At 64.7% G+C, this 13,651-nt stretch overlaps 3 protein-coding genes across 3 annotated transcripts; 2 read left to right on the top strand and 1 right to left on the bottom strand.

Moving 5' to 3' along the window:
• Positions 1-1,557: 1,557 nt before the first annotated feature.
• LOC114498997 (nascent polypeptide-associated complex subunit alpha, muscle-specific form-like) lies at positions 1,558-4,504 on the top strand. The gene is made up of 4 exons (XM_028514961.1): positions 1,558-1,623; positions 2,075-2,130; positions 2,793-3,535; positions 4,176-4,504. Exons 1-4 carry the CDS (start codon positions 1,558-1,560, stop codon positions 4,502-4,504), a joined length of 1,194 nt encoding a protein of 397 aa, XP_028370762.1.
• Positions 3,425-11,017, top strand: CHRM4 (cholinergic receptor muscarinic 4). Its single transcript, XM_028517556.2, has 2 exons — positions 3,425-3,535; positions 8,078-11,017. Exon 2 carries the CDS (start codon positions 8,106-8,108, stop codon positions 9,540-9,542), a length of 1,437 nt encoding a protein of 478 aa, XP_028373357.1. The 5' UTR covers positions 3,425-3,535; positions 8,078-8,105; the 3' UTR covers positions 9,543-11,017.
• MDK (midkine) lies at positions 10,825-12,814 on the bottom strand. Its single transcript, XM_028517554.2, has 5 exons — positions 12,677-12,814; positions 12,324-12,400; positions 12,014-12,181; positions 11,731-11,892; positions 10,825-11,124 (listed from the first exon to the last, which is right to left on the bottom strand). Exons 2-5 carry the CDS (start codon positions 12,397-12,399, stop codon positions 11,099-11,101), a joined length of 432 nt encoding a protein of 143 aa, XP_028373355.1. The 5' UTR covers position 12,400; positions 12,677-12,814; the 3' UTR covers positions 10,825-11,098.
• Positions 12,815-13,651: the final 837 nt, after the last annotated feature.

Genomic DNA, 13,651 nt, shown 5'->3' with positions numbered 1-13,651 from the left:
CTGCCAAGGGCTGGGGCAGCTCCAGCAGTGGCAGGTGTGTAGGTGGGAATGACGGAAGGGCGCTCAGTCTTGATTGCTTCCTACCCAGGACTATGTAACCCACAAAACGCTAGACCTTCCAGTTCTGGGAAACCACCCACAATGGGCGTCGGGGCTGGCCAGTCAGGACACTCGATCTCGTCGGCAGGCTTCCCACAAAGGTGCCGTTTGCTGACCCTTCGGGTCTATTTTGTGACCTCACAGCAGTGACTGAAGAGCCTATTCTGTCCATAGGTCTTGCGTAAGTTTCAAGCCAGTTCGAAAGTGGCAGGAGGGTGCCCTGACTGGTGTGGCTCGGTGGGTGGGGAGTTGTCCTGCAAACCAGAAGGTCGCTGGTTCAACCCTGGTCAGGGCACATGCCTGGGTTGTGGGCCAGGGCCCCAGTTGGGGGCGTGCAAGAGATGGCCAATGGATGCTCTTTCTCTCTCTTCCTCCCTCCCTCCCCCCACCAAAATAAAATCTTAGAAAAGTGGCAGAAGGGTATCTCCCCCAAATCTTAGAGGTGTACAGGAAAATCCGAGCCAGTCCAGGGCTTTTGCCAGCAACAAGTACTTGAGTGTCTCTTGAGTGCCCGGTCTGTCCCAGACACCAGGGGTCATTATAGATCCTACCTCAACAAGAGACAAAACCACAAGATTAAGTGGGCAAGCAAGTAATACAAAAAACCATGTGAAGAGTTACATAGTTAGGAACACTAGAACTTTCTAAAAAGTTATATTTACAGTGGACTCTGGACTAAGACATCAGCTAGCTGTGTGACGTGGGACAAGCCACTTGCCTTTTCTCTGCTTCCCTTTCCTCCCTTGGAGGATGCAGGGCTCACGCGATGCAGCCTCTCGCTTCCCGCTCGGTCATCTCCAGCCCTCCACGCTCAGAGAGCCCTGGTCAGGGCCTGCCTCCTCTAAGAGGTGGGACTTGAGCTGTGCATCTACAGGTGGGAGGAGAAGGGGCCCGCTGTGCCCGAGGAAGAATTCCGTGGTCCGACAGTGGGGACTATGACATACCATGTGCTAACCATGTGCCCAGGACGCAGTGGGTGACCAACCTCTCAGTCACCATGAAAGCCTGTGAGGTGGGCACTGGCGTTACCCCTGGACCACACAACTAGCGGAGCCATGGTTTGAATCGAGGTGGGACCCTGACTTGCTCTATTACGTTGGAAAAGGGTATTCAGCCTTGTGATGGAGGTGATCCAAATTTGGCCCTGCCCCTTCTGGCCAAGGATGAGCCCAGCTCTACCTGCCGGAGGCCCCTGTCAGCACCTTCCTGTCACTGCAACAACGGTGGATAGAGCCTCCCCAGGGATGAGGCGTTCGTGGGGCCCCTTGTGTGCCGTAACAAGGTTGTGGGGGCAGCAGGACAGCTTGGCAGCCCATGTGGGGATGAGGAAATACATCCAGAGAAGTTCTGTGGGCCCAGGTTGTAGACCCAGTTGGACCCAAAGGTGGAGAGCACCGACTATAAAGCAGGTCTCTGCTTTCCAGCGCAGCTCTGCACGTTTCCACTGTGGGTGCCGGGATGCGGGAGGCCAGTGGCCCCACCACGCAGTGGATTTCAGAGAAATGGGAGCAGCTTTGTCTGACAGTGAGAGAATTCAACCAGTGGTTGGAGACATTCCTGGATTCTGTGGCCTCCGGTTCTTGGCCTTGCTTTTCTCCCCATCCGACTTTTCTGTCTGACCGCCCTCCATTCTCCTGTGCGCGCGTGGGTGCGCGCGCACACACACACACACACACACCCTTACAGGACTGACATCTAATTGCCTCATAAGCCAGCTGAACCTGGCTCCTCATCTGCGAAGTGGGGGCAAGAACAATAGCACTTCTTCCACCTGTGGTGATGAGGATCGTGGGAGACCAGATCATGCACGGAAAGGACAATGGCTTCTCCAGCCCTCGCCCTCCTGAGCCCTGGGGACCGACCTCCATCCACATCGGCGTTCAGCACGGACAGCTCCACACCGCGAGCCCTGCCGTGCCGGCTCTGGCCCACGTTCCCGCCCCTTCTCTGGCAGCTCTTGCCGCTTCCCCTTTAGTGTGTACCCGCCTCGCCACCCCCCACCTCCCGCACAGCCCTCCGCCCGTCCCTTAGGTGAGGGCGAAGGAGGGGCGGGACTTGAGTTGTTTTTCCGAAAGAAGGAACCATGCATGCGTCTTAAGGTTAATCGGGTGTTTGGCTCAGAGAGTTTGGAGCGACAGGCCTCGGGGCCCCGGGCGTGGGGGCGAACCCGAGCCTGGCCAGGCCCAGGAACGGCCGTCTCGGGGAGAGAACGGAAAGCGCTGGTTCCTGGTCGCGCGAAGCTGAGCCCGCAAGGTCAGGGCCGAGGCGGAGCTCTCCGAGGTGCTGAAGCCGCTCGGCTCTCGGTCCCGCGGGCGCCCCGGGCGCTCCAGCTCGGCTCAGGCAAGGCTACTAGTCCCCAGGCTCGGGCCAGTGCGGTTCCCGGAGACCTCAAGAGACCCGTGGCTCGCCCTCTGGGGTCTCGCTCTGGGCTCCGCCCAGGTGACCTTGAGCTTTCCCTCACGGGAATAGGTGAACTCGCCCTTCAGGCCTCGGCTGCATGGGCTGCGTATCCCATCCCGGGGCTGGAGAGAAGGTGCGCACACCTGGAGTGCGGGAGCAGGGAGCCTGGCGGGGGGGAGCGGGCGCGGGCGGGCGTTGTGTGCCAAGGGCGGGCTCCTCCCTCCCGGGAGGCCCGTGGCCACCCTTCCCTCCCCTGCTCCTTCCCCAGCCCCGACGGCGCCCCTCCTCTCTAGCTGCCCGGCGGCCTACACGCAGCCCCGGGGTTGGAATCTGCCGGCCCTCGGCTCTCCGCCCCGACGGAACCGTGGCGCGGAGCCGACCCCGCCCATTCACGACCTCCAGTCGGAGTCAGACACTCGCGCCTCGGTGGTCCCGCTGTGCACGGGGCCACGCAGGGAGCGAGGTCCGGGCTGGGAGCGAGACAGGCGCCTAGTCCCGGGGGCCTGGTCAGAGCGGAGGCGGGAAGCGCAGCCAGACGGGGCTGCCAGCTCTCGCCCCACCCCAACCCGCGAGGGGGCGCCGCGTCCCCATGACAACGCAACACCCCACCCCCCAGCCTCCCTGAGGTCCGAGCCCCCAGCTAAGCGGCTCTTTCGGCCGTGGGTGGTGCCCCCACAGTGCCCGAGCGGGGAGCTGCTGGCCGGCTCCAGTGAGGGGCGCGCGAAGCTGGGGTCCCCGACGCCCCGGTGGTGCCCCCCGCGCGTCCTCGTTGGGTGGCCGGCCCCGGGCGGGCGGCGCGGCCCCACCAGGATTGGCTGCTACCCCGTGACATCACGCGGCTCGGGGAAAAGTGCGAGCGTGAGCGCGAGTCGGAGCCACAGCGCCGGGAGCTGCGGGCGGAGCAGGGGCCGCCCCTCGGCACCCGGTCCCCGCCCCCGGCCCGCGGCCCGGCCGCCCGCCCCGCCCGCTGGCCCGCGGGGCCGCCCTCCCATCCCGCCGTCTGTCAGGTGCGAGTGGAGCGGGGCGGAGGTGTCTGGTAAGTGACTTCCGCGGCGGCGGCGCGGGGGCGGGGGGACTCGGTTGGGGGAGAAGGATGCGGGGCTCCCGGACCCTCTGAGTCTCCTCAGCTGCTGGTCCGACTGAGACGGGGCCCCAGGCTTCTTCGGGGCCAGCGCGGTGCCAGGGGCTTCAGAGGGCACCGCTGGAAGGAAGAGTCCTCCAGGTGCGCCTCTGGATGTCGGTAGGGTGTGCCCGCTCTCAGCCCCCTAGGAGGTCGGGGCGGGACCCCGCACTCCAGCCCCCCAAGTGGCAGCTCCGCCGGGCGCCGGGCGCTGGAGCCCCAAAGAGCCTTTTCCCGCCCGTCTCTCCAACCCCGGCGCTGCCAGCCCACTCTTGGCCATAGAGTCATCCAGCCGGCGACCTTGGACCCCGACGGAAAGCACCCTTGCCCTTTCTTGGCGCATTCCCGGACTCCGCCATTCCAGGGCTCACCCACCCACCCTGCTGTTGCCCAGGCCCGGAGCCCGGAGCCCGGAGCCCGGAGCCCAGAGCCCAGAGATCCAGCTTTAAAGCCCGAGCTCTGTGGCTGAAGTGTCAGGGACAATGTCGTTGCCAAATCCCCTGCACCCCTTCTCTCTCCCTGAATTCCTGAGTCTCCTCTCCCGCTCCGGGGGCAGATTCAAGGGCCACAGCGTTCCCGGAGCCCCAGAGTAAAAGCCTGAGAACCCACCCTACCCCTCACGGGGTCCGGAGCACGCGCTCCCGTTTGGTCTTGGAAAGGGGGATGGGGGAGCTCGAGGACCCGGCAAAAAACGGTGTCCACGCCCAGAGGCGGCCGGAACTGCAAGCTAAGGGGTTGGGGGAGGGCGGGGCCTTGGAGAGACAGGGCCCCATCGACCACCGGGGCGACGTGGAGGAGCCTCCTGATGGGCCCCGTAATAAGTCTCAGCAAGGCCCTGCATGCCCGCCCAAACCCCAGGCTCGAAAAAACAGGTGCCCCGTCTAGACGCTGGGGCACACGGTGCTTCCCCAGCGGCGGACAGGGTCAGGAGCGTGGGAAAAGAATATCACACTTTTCGAACCCAAATCCCCCTTCTGGGCCACCTGGTTATGGGGGTGCTGCCTGCAGCCTCCCGCCGGCTCTCTCTGGAGGTAACGCGCAGCGGGCACGCTGAGCCGAGCCTGGTGTCCCGCAAGGTCGAGTCGGGGACTCCAGCAGCGGCCCCTCCACAGAAGTCAGTTCAAGGCTGGGACTCCGCACCGACGCGTGGGGGGCACTACACCGCTGAGCACTCAGCTAACACAGTGCCCCAAGTTCAGGGTGCCGTAGCAAACCTGAGTGTAGTCTGGCCTTTGCGCCGGATCCTTTCCCAACCACAGGCGCGGCGCGATTCAGACGCCGGCTCTTGGCCCGACTTTATCCGCGCTCAGACGGCCAAGATCTGGGGCCAGCCTCCCGGCAGAGTCTTTCGGAATGTGGCGGGTCACTTACTGCCAGCCCCGCATTTGTTCGTGTACACAAGCTCACAGGCGTAGGCACACCCGGACCATGTGCAACCCCCAGGCCACAGCGCTCCAGGCACGCACACGCATGCACATGCACGTGTCCACATGGCACGGGCATGCTCACGCGCACACGGGGCGCACTGGTATCCAGGCGTGGCTGAGCGCGCGCATACACGCATATGCAGACAGACAGCTACTAGCGTCTACTCGCGCTCCCCAGTAATCGCACACACAAACACGCACTCGCCTTCCGTCCACACGTTCCTCGCCCGGTGCCGGATAGAAACCGGGCGCCCTTAATTTCCCACCACGGAACCCCGCGCGGCGCTAAGGGCAGCTCCTGGGTGGGGCCTGGAGAGGGGATCACTGCGGGCCTCCTCAGCGCTCGCCGTCCTTTTGGAGTTGGGGGCAGTGGCCAAGGTTGGCTGCCAGCTCCGGGTCCCCGGCTGGCACCCAGGGACCGACATTGCCATCTAGCGGTGCGTACAGCCTTGGGCAGGGCTGCTGGCTCCCTCAGGTCCCAGGCCACCTGGATCCCAGAGAAAAGCGCCGCCAGGGAGTGTTATGGTCAAGGTGTCTGCGGAAGACTGGAGGGGTTCAGAAAGACACCTGGGGTGGGGGGCGGGGAGACACCGCGTTACACCCGGTCTACAGCTGGCAGCTTCCCCCAGCAGGCCCAGAGTGGGGCCAAACCACCGGCCACCTCCTGGAGACAAGAAGTCCCCAGTGGAGACGAGAGATCTGTTCTGGGAAAGCTGCGTGAGGGAGGGGGCCGGGAGTGGGCGGGGACCCTGCCGAGGCCTCCCCCGACCCACCCCTAGCTGTGCGGTTAGAAGGGGAGGGAGCCGAGGCAGGAAATGGGCTGTGCGGCCCTGGGGGTTGGGACAGTGGCTCCTGGGTTCTAATGCTGCTCCCCGCTCCGCCCCCTGCGGGCACCCCCCCCCCCCCCGCGTCCCTTACACACTGACTTTGGGCAAGTTAACTGGCATTTATCTTCAGCTGTAAGAAGATACATCTTCAGGATGAGGACACTAGTATCACCTGCCGTTTCAGGCGGCTGTAAGGACTAAACCAGAGAATCTACGTAAAGAGCTCGGAGGGACTCCTGACGCACAGTGAACACTCGATAAACAGCAGTGGTTGCCTCTCTCCTCTGGGGCCCTGCCGGCCCCCTCCTGACCTCGCCGCCTAGGTCCAGGCCCCGAGAGGCTGACGGGGTGGGGGTGGGGTCCCTGGGGCCGCCGACAGGCCCATCACTCCGCCCACCTGGCGCCCCGCGTGGCCTGGGCAGGGCAGCCTCTCCAAGCGGGTGCTTCCGCCCCTTGCCCGCCTCCCCCGCCCCCCCCCCCACCGCCCCGTGCCAGCTCAGAGGGTGACACCTGGGGTGTTATTTCAGAGGCTGTCAGAGGTGAAAGGGGCTGTCCCACACCGGGGATGGGGCATTCATTATCTGGCCTTTGCCCTTGGCTCATCTGTGACCTTGGGGGGGGGTGGGGGGGGACACCACCCACTTCTGAACCTGTCCGCCGGTGGGCCAAGGATTTGGGCGGCGACTTCAGACTGCCCTGCCTGGAGGCTGGTTCTGTGTCCGTGATGGTGGATTAGGGGGGCCGAGGTCAGGCCTGGGGGTCACCCGGGGACTTGGCTCCAGCTGCTGATCTCCCCAGCCGCTCCGGCGCTCTGGGGGAGGTTGTCCCGGGAAGAGTCCTCTCTATTTCGCAAATGAGAGGGGCGCTGGAAGGTGAGGTGGGGAGTCTAAGGCCACGCAGCTCGGTCCCCGCCGGCCTGGAAGCAGGGGCCACGGTGTGAGTGCCCCTCCCTCCACACCGCTCCCAGCCCCCAGTCGCTCTCACTAGACGCGCGGGACCGGGTGCGTGACAGTGGCTGGCGGGGCTGCGGTGGGGCCCCTGCGCGTGTGTCACGGTGCTCGCGTTGGCGGGTGTGAAGGAGCTGGTCGGGCGGCTGCCCTGGCACGGCGCTGGGCCGGGCCTCCCCCGCACGTTTGGGAGAGGACGGGGGAGGGGCGACGGAGGGGGCCTGGGCGGGAGGAAGCGCAGGCTCCGGCAGGGCCCTGACCTGGGGCCTCGGCCTCCCTGCCGCGCCCCGCATCCTCAAGGCTCCCAGCTCCACGCCGTCCCCGCTGGACCTCTGGGGGGGTCTTCTCCCCGGTGGGGTCCCTGGCTCCTGTGACTCTGCGGGCCTCCGGCGGCCAGAACTCTCACCTCGGCCAGGACAGCAGCCTGACGTCCAGGAGCTGTGGGGCCCCGGTCAGGTCAACACCTCTGTGCCTGGGCTTCCGTCTGGGTCTGTGAGCCGAGAAAAGTGACGCACCTGCCGCATAGGTGTGTCGTGGGGATGGAATGAGCCCATACCTATAGACAGTGTTGGAAGGTTCTGGCACTTGGTGGAGAATAAACGTTCTCCGCTAAGGTATCCTTTTTTGTCCCCGTCACCCGTAGAGCAGGTCCCCTGGCAATGGTGGCTTAAGGCATGACCAAATGGGGGAATGAACACTTCTGACCAGAGTCACACCCCGACGACATCTGCAGCCACTCAGCCCCTCCCTGCTCCCTTCCTTGGGCCCCACCAGGCTGGCCCTCTGTCCTTGCCTCCCATGTGCCTCCGGGCCTTTGCTCTTGCCAGTGCCCTGGACTAGGTCACTTTCTGAAGCCCTTCAGCTGGCTGCCTCCTTGTCACCCTCCAGACCACCTCCAGCGAGCCCCCTCCACTGAGCACCTGCAGGGAGCTTTCCTGTCTGTCCTCTGGTCACTCTCCGCCCCGCCCCGCCCCGCCCTGTTTTCTCTCTAGCACTATTTTATGTTGCTCCCTCGTTTGTGTGAACGGACCCTAAACTCTGTGTGTGGGGGGACGTTGCGGGTGGCACTCACCTCCGTGACCACGGCCCCCAGAGCTCCCTCGGCAAAGGAGGCAGGGGCAACGGAGGAAGTGATGGGACAGAGCCGCCTCAGCTTCTGCAGGATGAGGTCCCTCTGCCCCCTGAACCCCAGTGTACCCCACTTCACCCCTCCAACCCTCTTCAACAGCTCCCCTCTTCTCTCTCCTTCCCCTCCAGGCGCCCCCGCCCGGCCCTGCTAACCGAAATGGCGAACTTCACCCCGGTCAACGGCAGCTCGGGCAACCAGTCCGTGCGCCTGGTCTCGTCGACCCATAACCGCTACGAGACCGTGGAGATGGTGTTCATCGCCACGGTGACAGGCTCACTGAGCCTGGTGACTGTGGTGGGCAACATCCTGGTGATGCTGTCCATTAAGGTCAACCGGCAGCTGCAGACGGTCAACAACTACTTCCTCTTCAGCCTGGCCTGCGCCGACCTCATCATAGGCGCCTTCTCCATGAACCTCTACACCGTGTACATCATCAAGGGCTACTGGCCGCTGGGTGCCGTGGTCTGCGACCTGTGGCTGGCCCTGGACTACGTGGTGAGCAACGCCTCCGTCATGAACCTGCTCATCATCAGCTTCGACCGCTACTTCTGCGTCACCAAGCCCCTCACCTACCCGGCCCGGCGCACCACCAAGATGGCAGGGCTCATGATCGCCGCGGCCTGGGTCCTGTCCTTCGTGCTCTGGGCGCCTGCCATCTTGTTCTGGCAGTTTGTGGTGGGCAAGCGGACAGTGCCCGACAACCAGTGCTTCATCCAGTTCCTGTCCAACCCGGCGGTGACCTTTGGCACCGCCATCGCTGCCTTCTACCTGCCCGTGGTCATCATGACTGTCCTCTACATCCACATCTCCCTGGCCAGCCGCAGCCGGGTCCACAAGCACCGGCCCGAAGGCCCCAAGGAGAAGAAGGCCAAGACTCTGGCCTTCCTCAAGAGCCCCCTGATGAAGCAGAGCGTCAAGAAAGCCCCGCCGGGGGAGGCCGCACGAGAGCAGCTGCGCAACGGGAAGCTGGAGGAGGCCCCGCCGCCGGTGCTGCCACCCCCGCCTCGGCCGGTGGCTGACAAGGACACTTCCAATGAGTCCAGCTCAGGCAGTGCCACCCAGAACACCAAGGAACGACCACCCACAGAGCTGTCGACCACAGAGACCACCATGCCCGCCACACCCGCCCCTCGCCTACAGCCTCGGGCTCTCAACCCAGCCTCCAAATGGTCCAAGATCCAGATTGTGACGAAGCACACGGGCAACGAGTGTGTGACAGCCATAGAGATCGTGCCTGCCACGCCAGCTGGCATGCGCCCGGCAGCCAACGTGGCCCGCAAATTTGCCAGCATTGCCCGCAACCAGGTGCGCAAGAAGCGGCAGATGGCGGCCCGGGAGCGCAAGGTGACACGGACCATCTTTGCCATTCTGTTGGCCTTCATCCTCACCTGGACGCCCTACAACGTCATGGTCCTGGTGAACACCTTCTGCCAGAGCTGCATCCCTGACACGGTGTGGTCCATTGGCTACTGGCTCTGCTACGTCAACAGCACCATCAACCCTGCCTGCTACGCCCTCTGCAACGCCACCTTTAAAAAGACCTTCAGGCACCTGCTGCTGTGCCAGTATCGGAACATCGGCACTGCCAGGTAGGCAGGCAGGGGTGCCACAGGAGGTGCTGGCGGCCGCTGGCGTGTGCTGGGGGACCCCATGGCTCAGCCGCTGTAGTGGCAGGACTCAAAGGCACGGCTCAGTGTTCACAATCGAGAAAGGGGAGAACTGAGGTCCCCGACAGCCCGTGAGGCTCTGGCTGGATTCGTAGAGAAGACCGGCTCTCTGCTCGGGCCGAGGAGGGTCAGCCCCAGGAGGTGTCTGAACCAGGACTGCTTGGCCCACCTCTGTGGCCCTGCCTCAGGGAGCTGGGGGGCACTGACCTGCGTGGGTACCTGCCCCACCACGACCCACCAGCATGGCTGCAAGAATGGACATCGGGAGGAGAGCAGAAGCCCAGACCCCCCTTGGGACGAGCAGAGGCCAATGCTTTGGAAAGGAGGCTCAGGAAGGGAAGGGTAGGGTCCCCTATTCTTTTGTAATCGGTGCTTTCTGCCCCCTGCACCCCGCATGTAGGCTCTGCCCCCTCTGCCCCCAAATACCACTCCAGGAGCAGAAATTTCTCCTTGCCACAACACTTAGCCAGGTACTTGTTGGACAGATGGGCGGGCTGGCTGGAGGCCAGGCGGAGTGGGCTCTGGGGCACCCCTCCTTCTGCAGCATGGCCCTGGTCACAGTCACCATGGGCCCGCGGGAGGGCATCTCACTGAGGAACCGAGCTCAGGCTTCCCAGGCCTCGGCCTGAGCAGGGAGCATCTGCGGGACTCTGAAGAGCCCTCCCCGTCCCCAAGGCGAGGGCTTGTCCCCGGTCACACGGGGTGAAGGTGGCCGTGGTGGGCAGGGTTCCCCGTGGCTCCTGCAGAGTGCAAGGGGGCCCAGGTCACCAGAGAGAGAACAGGGATGGACTTTACCCACAGGGTCTGCAGTGCCAGCGGGGGCGGGGGTTGTTAAGGCTGGCGAGCGCCCCCCAGCTTTGTTCTCCCAGTGGGTAGAACCTTCCTGATGGGCTGGAACAAAGGACCTCGGCCTGGGAGTGTCAGCTCGAGTGAGTTTTTGTGAGCTCCTTTGCCCAGCCACGGTGTCACCCTGGACAGACTAGGACTGAAAGGCTGAGGCACTGGTGGGGGCCCCTTTCACAGGACAGTAGAAGGCTCTGAATGAAATGTTCATAACCATTCTGCTTTTTCTGGGGAGCAGCAAGCCCCCAAGAAAGACACCTTTCCCTCCAACCTTCCCTTCCCCCCACCATCATCCACTCCCAACAAATCACCACAGCAAACTCCCCAGGAAGGGGCTTTTATATATTAAAAAAAAAAAGCTTTTATTGGGAGAAAATGAATTTATTTCTTAGCAATGGCATTGTTCTGGGTGAGAACAAAGGGGGACGGGAATGAAATTCCTTTGCGGGGAGGCTCGAGCTGCCCAGAACCCCTTGTCCCGCCCCACTCTGGGCACTTGGGGGTGGGGCGGGGGAGGAAGAGGGAGGGGCAGGGCATGATTGATAAAGCTGAAGAACAGAAGGCACTGGTGGGCTCTGGCCTGGCCTGCAGGAGGGAGCGTGTGGGCCAGGGGCGCTTTGGCATTCAGGCCTGGCCGCGCTAGTCCTTCCCCTTCCCTTTCTTGGCTGTAAAACAAGAAAGACACCGCGTTAGGAGAGCTCAACCAGGTGACCCAGTGAAGATCCCTCTGCACACCCGGGGGAAGGAAAATCCTGCCCCCTAGTGGTTCTCGACCGGCGGGCCTGGAAACTGGTGGGATAGGGCAGCCATTACGCTGCGGCCACCCCCGCAACTTAACCGTTCACCGGGGATCAGGACATCTTCAAGTGTCCCCAGCCCTGGTCCCGGCAACCCTGGGCGACAGCCCCGCCCCCTCATCTGGGAGTGGGCGGGTTCACCTCTGCCCCGTCCGCCTCTCTGGGCTGCCTGCCTGCCGGGAGTCAGGAATACAGTGAGGGATGGAGCCAGTGCGAACAGTAAAGCCCTTCCACACTGGACAGGGCGGAGCTGACCAAATGCTCCACTGGGCCGGGCAGGTGACAAAGTCGCGCCCCTCCGGGGCTTTCCCGGGACCCTAGGCCATGCCTACCTCAGTCATCTCTACAGAGAGGTGAACAGTGCAGAGACGTCAGGAAATCACTCACCAGGGCCCCAAACCTCCGGGGAAACCATTCCCCTCACAGGTGGGGGCAGCCCCCTGCCGCAACCCTGCCCCCTCTCCCCTGGCTGACCTTTGGTCTTAGCTTTGGTCTTGGGGGTGCAGGGCTTGGTTACGCGGATAGTTTCCTGGCACTGGGCATTGTACCGCGCCTTCTTCAGGGTGCCTTGGCGGGCTTTGGTGCCAGAGCCCCCGTCGCACGATCCCCAGCTCTCAAACTTGTACTTGCAGTCGGCTGGCGGGAGGGAGAGAGCCGGGGTCAGAGCGGGACGGCCTACGGCCTCCCCCCACTGGTCTGCCCAGGTTCCGGCGAGGCTGCGCCCCCTTCCCTGCTCTCCGCCGGTGCCCCACCTCACCTCCAAACTCCTTCTTCCAGTTGCACGGCACCCTGCAACGGAGGCGCTGAGTCTGGGCCCCGCAGGTACCTTCACGGAAACCAGCGCCACAGTCCTTGCTGCTGGGGGTGCAGGGCCCCCACGTCCACTCCGCGCACTCGCTCCCCGGGCCGCCCTTTTTCACTTTGTCTAGAACGCACGGGGGACAGAACTCAGGATCCGAGGCATCTAGAGACTCACTCGGGGATCCCTCCCTGGGGTTCCGGCCTCGGAACCCGGGCGGCCAGCCCCGAGGGCGCCAGCCCTCCTTCAGCCCCCAAACCGCACACACCTTTCTTTTTGGCGACCGCAGAGGTGAGGGCCAGCAGGGCGAGGAGGGCGAGGAGGAGGAAGCCTCGGTGCTGCATCCTGCGGGCAGAGCAAGGATCGGAGCACCCCGCGTCCCCTTCCCCACCGGCGGAGCCGCATGCACGCACCTCCCACCAGCTCTCCCATTCTCCAGGCCCCCAGGGTCGGGCTGCTCCTGCGGCGCGGGAAAATCCGAGGAGCTGACTCCTCGCCGCTAGCTGGGGCGCACAGCCGGGAGGCGGCTCCCGGGGGATACCCCGAGCCCGGGGCTCAACCCAGACCCCCACCCTGCCTCCACCCAGGACGGCGGCCCTCTAGCCCCGTGCACGCACTCACTTGCCGCCAGCGATGCTTCGCTCCTCCCGCGCCAGCCCGTCCTGTCCCGCTCCGGCCGCCGCGGCCCCTTTTGTCTCCAGAACCGGTCTGAGCCGGTCACATGGGCCCCGGCCCCCCCACCACCGAGGAAGGGCCCGCCCCGCCCCCTCCCCTTAAACCCCCCGCACCGCCCCCCGACCCCGGCGTCCCCGCCTCCACTCCCGCCTGGCGTTCCTGGCGTCTCTACCCGGGTTTCCCGCCGCGGGTGCCCTTGCTTCGCCCCACCGGGGCCCTCAGCCCGCGGATGCCTGGCGCTCCCGGCCCCAGGCCTCCGTCTTGCCCTGATACCCAGATCTCCGGCTCCAGGCCCAGCTTTCCACCCTGGCGCACTGCCCCCTCCCAGGGGCAGTCCCCACTCCAAAAAGGCCGCGAGCCTCCTTTCTGGGCGGTGGAGCCTTCGATGGGGACCTTGAGGGAGCACGGAGTCCCGGTGTGTCCCCCGGCCTGCCGGGGGGCGCGTGTTTCAGCCTGCGTGCGGCTCCGGGCCCCAAGCCCCCGGCGCCCCCCGGGCCTGCCGACCCCCGGCGCCCTGGTGCTGCTGGAAAGGCGCATTTGCCCCTCGTCGGACAGCCAAGTGTGCAGGGAGGTGCTTTGCTCAGTGTTGGGAGCCTGGGACATGAACCCCAGAGAAAGCATGTAGGACGAGGGCGGGGGTGCTGCCCCTTTCCAGGAGCGTAGGTCTGCGGGGGTGGGGGTGGGGGAGGCGGAGGAGGCGAAACCGCAGGCCTGCATTTAGAAAGACTGGGAGCCGACCGGGGCCCTCTGAGAAGTTCCAGACTCGGCCCCCCGCGGCGGCAGCGCATGCCTGCCCTTTTGACCCTGGAGCTTGGAGCTCACTGCGCTGGGTCCACCTAAACAGCGGAAGCACTGAGGCCTGGGGGAGGGGGCTTGCCCAAGGCTGCAGGGCCAGCGGGTCGTGAATCCAGCCCTCCACCC

Source organism: Phyllostomus discolor, chromosome 6, assembly GCF_004126475.2.
Source record: "Phyllostomus discolor isolate MPI-MPIP mPhyDis1 chromosome 6, mPhyDis1.pri.v3, whole genome shotgun sequence".
Taxonomy (NCBI): Eukaryota; Metazoa; Chordata; class Mammalia; order Chiroptera; family Phyllostomidae; genus Phyllostomus; species Phyllostomus discolor.
Note: the sequence above shows the minus strand (reverse complement) of the source record. Positions and strands in the feature narration are given on the sequence as shown.

What these genes read in the sequence shown, in the direction of transcription:
- LOC114498997 (XM_028514961.1), top strand. Translation starts at nt 1,558, where the DNA reads ATGCGGGAGGCCAGTGGCCCCACCACGCAGTGGATTTCAGAGAAATGG. An exon ending in GGGAGCAGCTTTGTCTGACA is followed by an intron (nt 1,624 to 2,074) that starts GTGAGAGAATTC and finishes CTTCCCCTTTAG; the next exon opens with TGTGTACCCGCCTCGCCACC. An exon ending in GCCCTCCGCCCGTCCCTTAG is followed by an intron (nt 2,131 to 2,792) that starts GTGAGGGCGAAG and finishes CCTCCTCTCTAG; the next exon opens with CTGCCCGGCGGCCTACACGC.
- CHRM4 (XM_028517556.2), top strand. Translation starts at nt 8,106, where the DNA reads ATGGCGAACTTCACCCCGGTCAACGGCAGCTCGGGCAACCAGTCCGTG.
- MDK (XM_028517554.2), bottom strand. Translation starts at nt 12,399, where the DNA reads ATGCAGCACCGAGGCTTCCTCCTCCTCGCCCTCCTCGCCCTGCTGGCC. An exon ending in CTGGAAGAAGGAGTTTGGAG is followed by an intron (nt 11,893 to 12,013) that starts GTGAGGTGGGGC and finishes CCCTCCCGCCAG; the next exon opens with CCGACTGCAAGTACAAGTTT. An exon ending in GACCAAAGCTAAGACCAAAG is followed by an intron (nt 11,125 to 11,730) that starts GTCAGCCAGGGG and finishes CTTGTTTTACAG; the next exon opens with CCAAGAAAGGGAAGGGGAAG.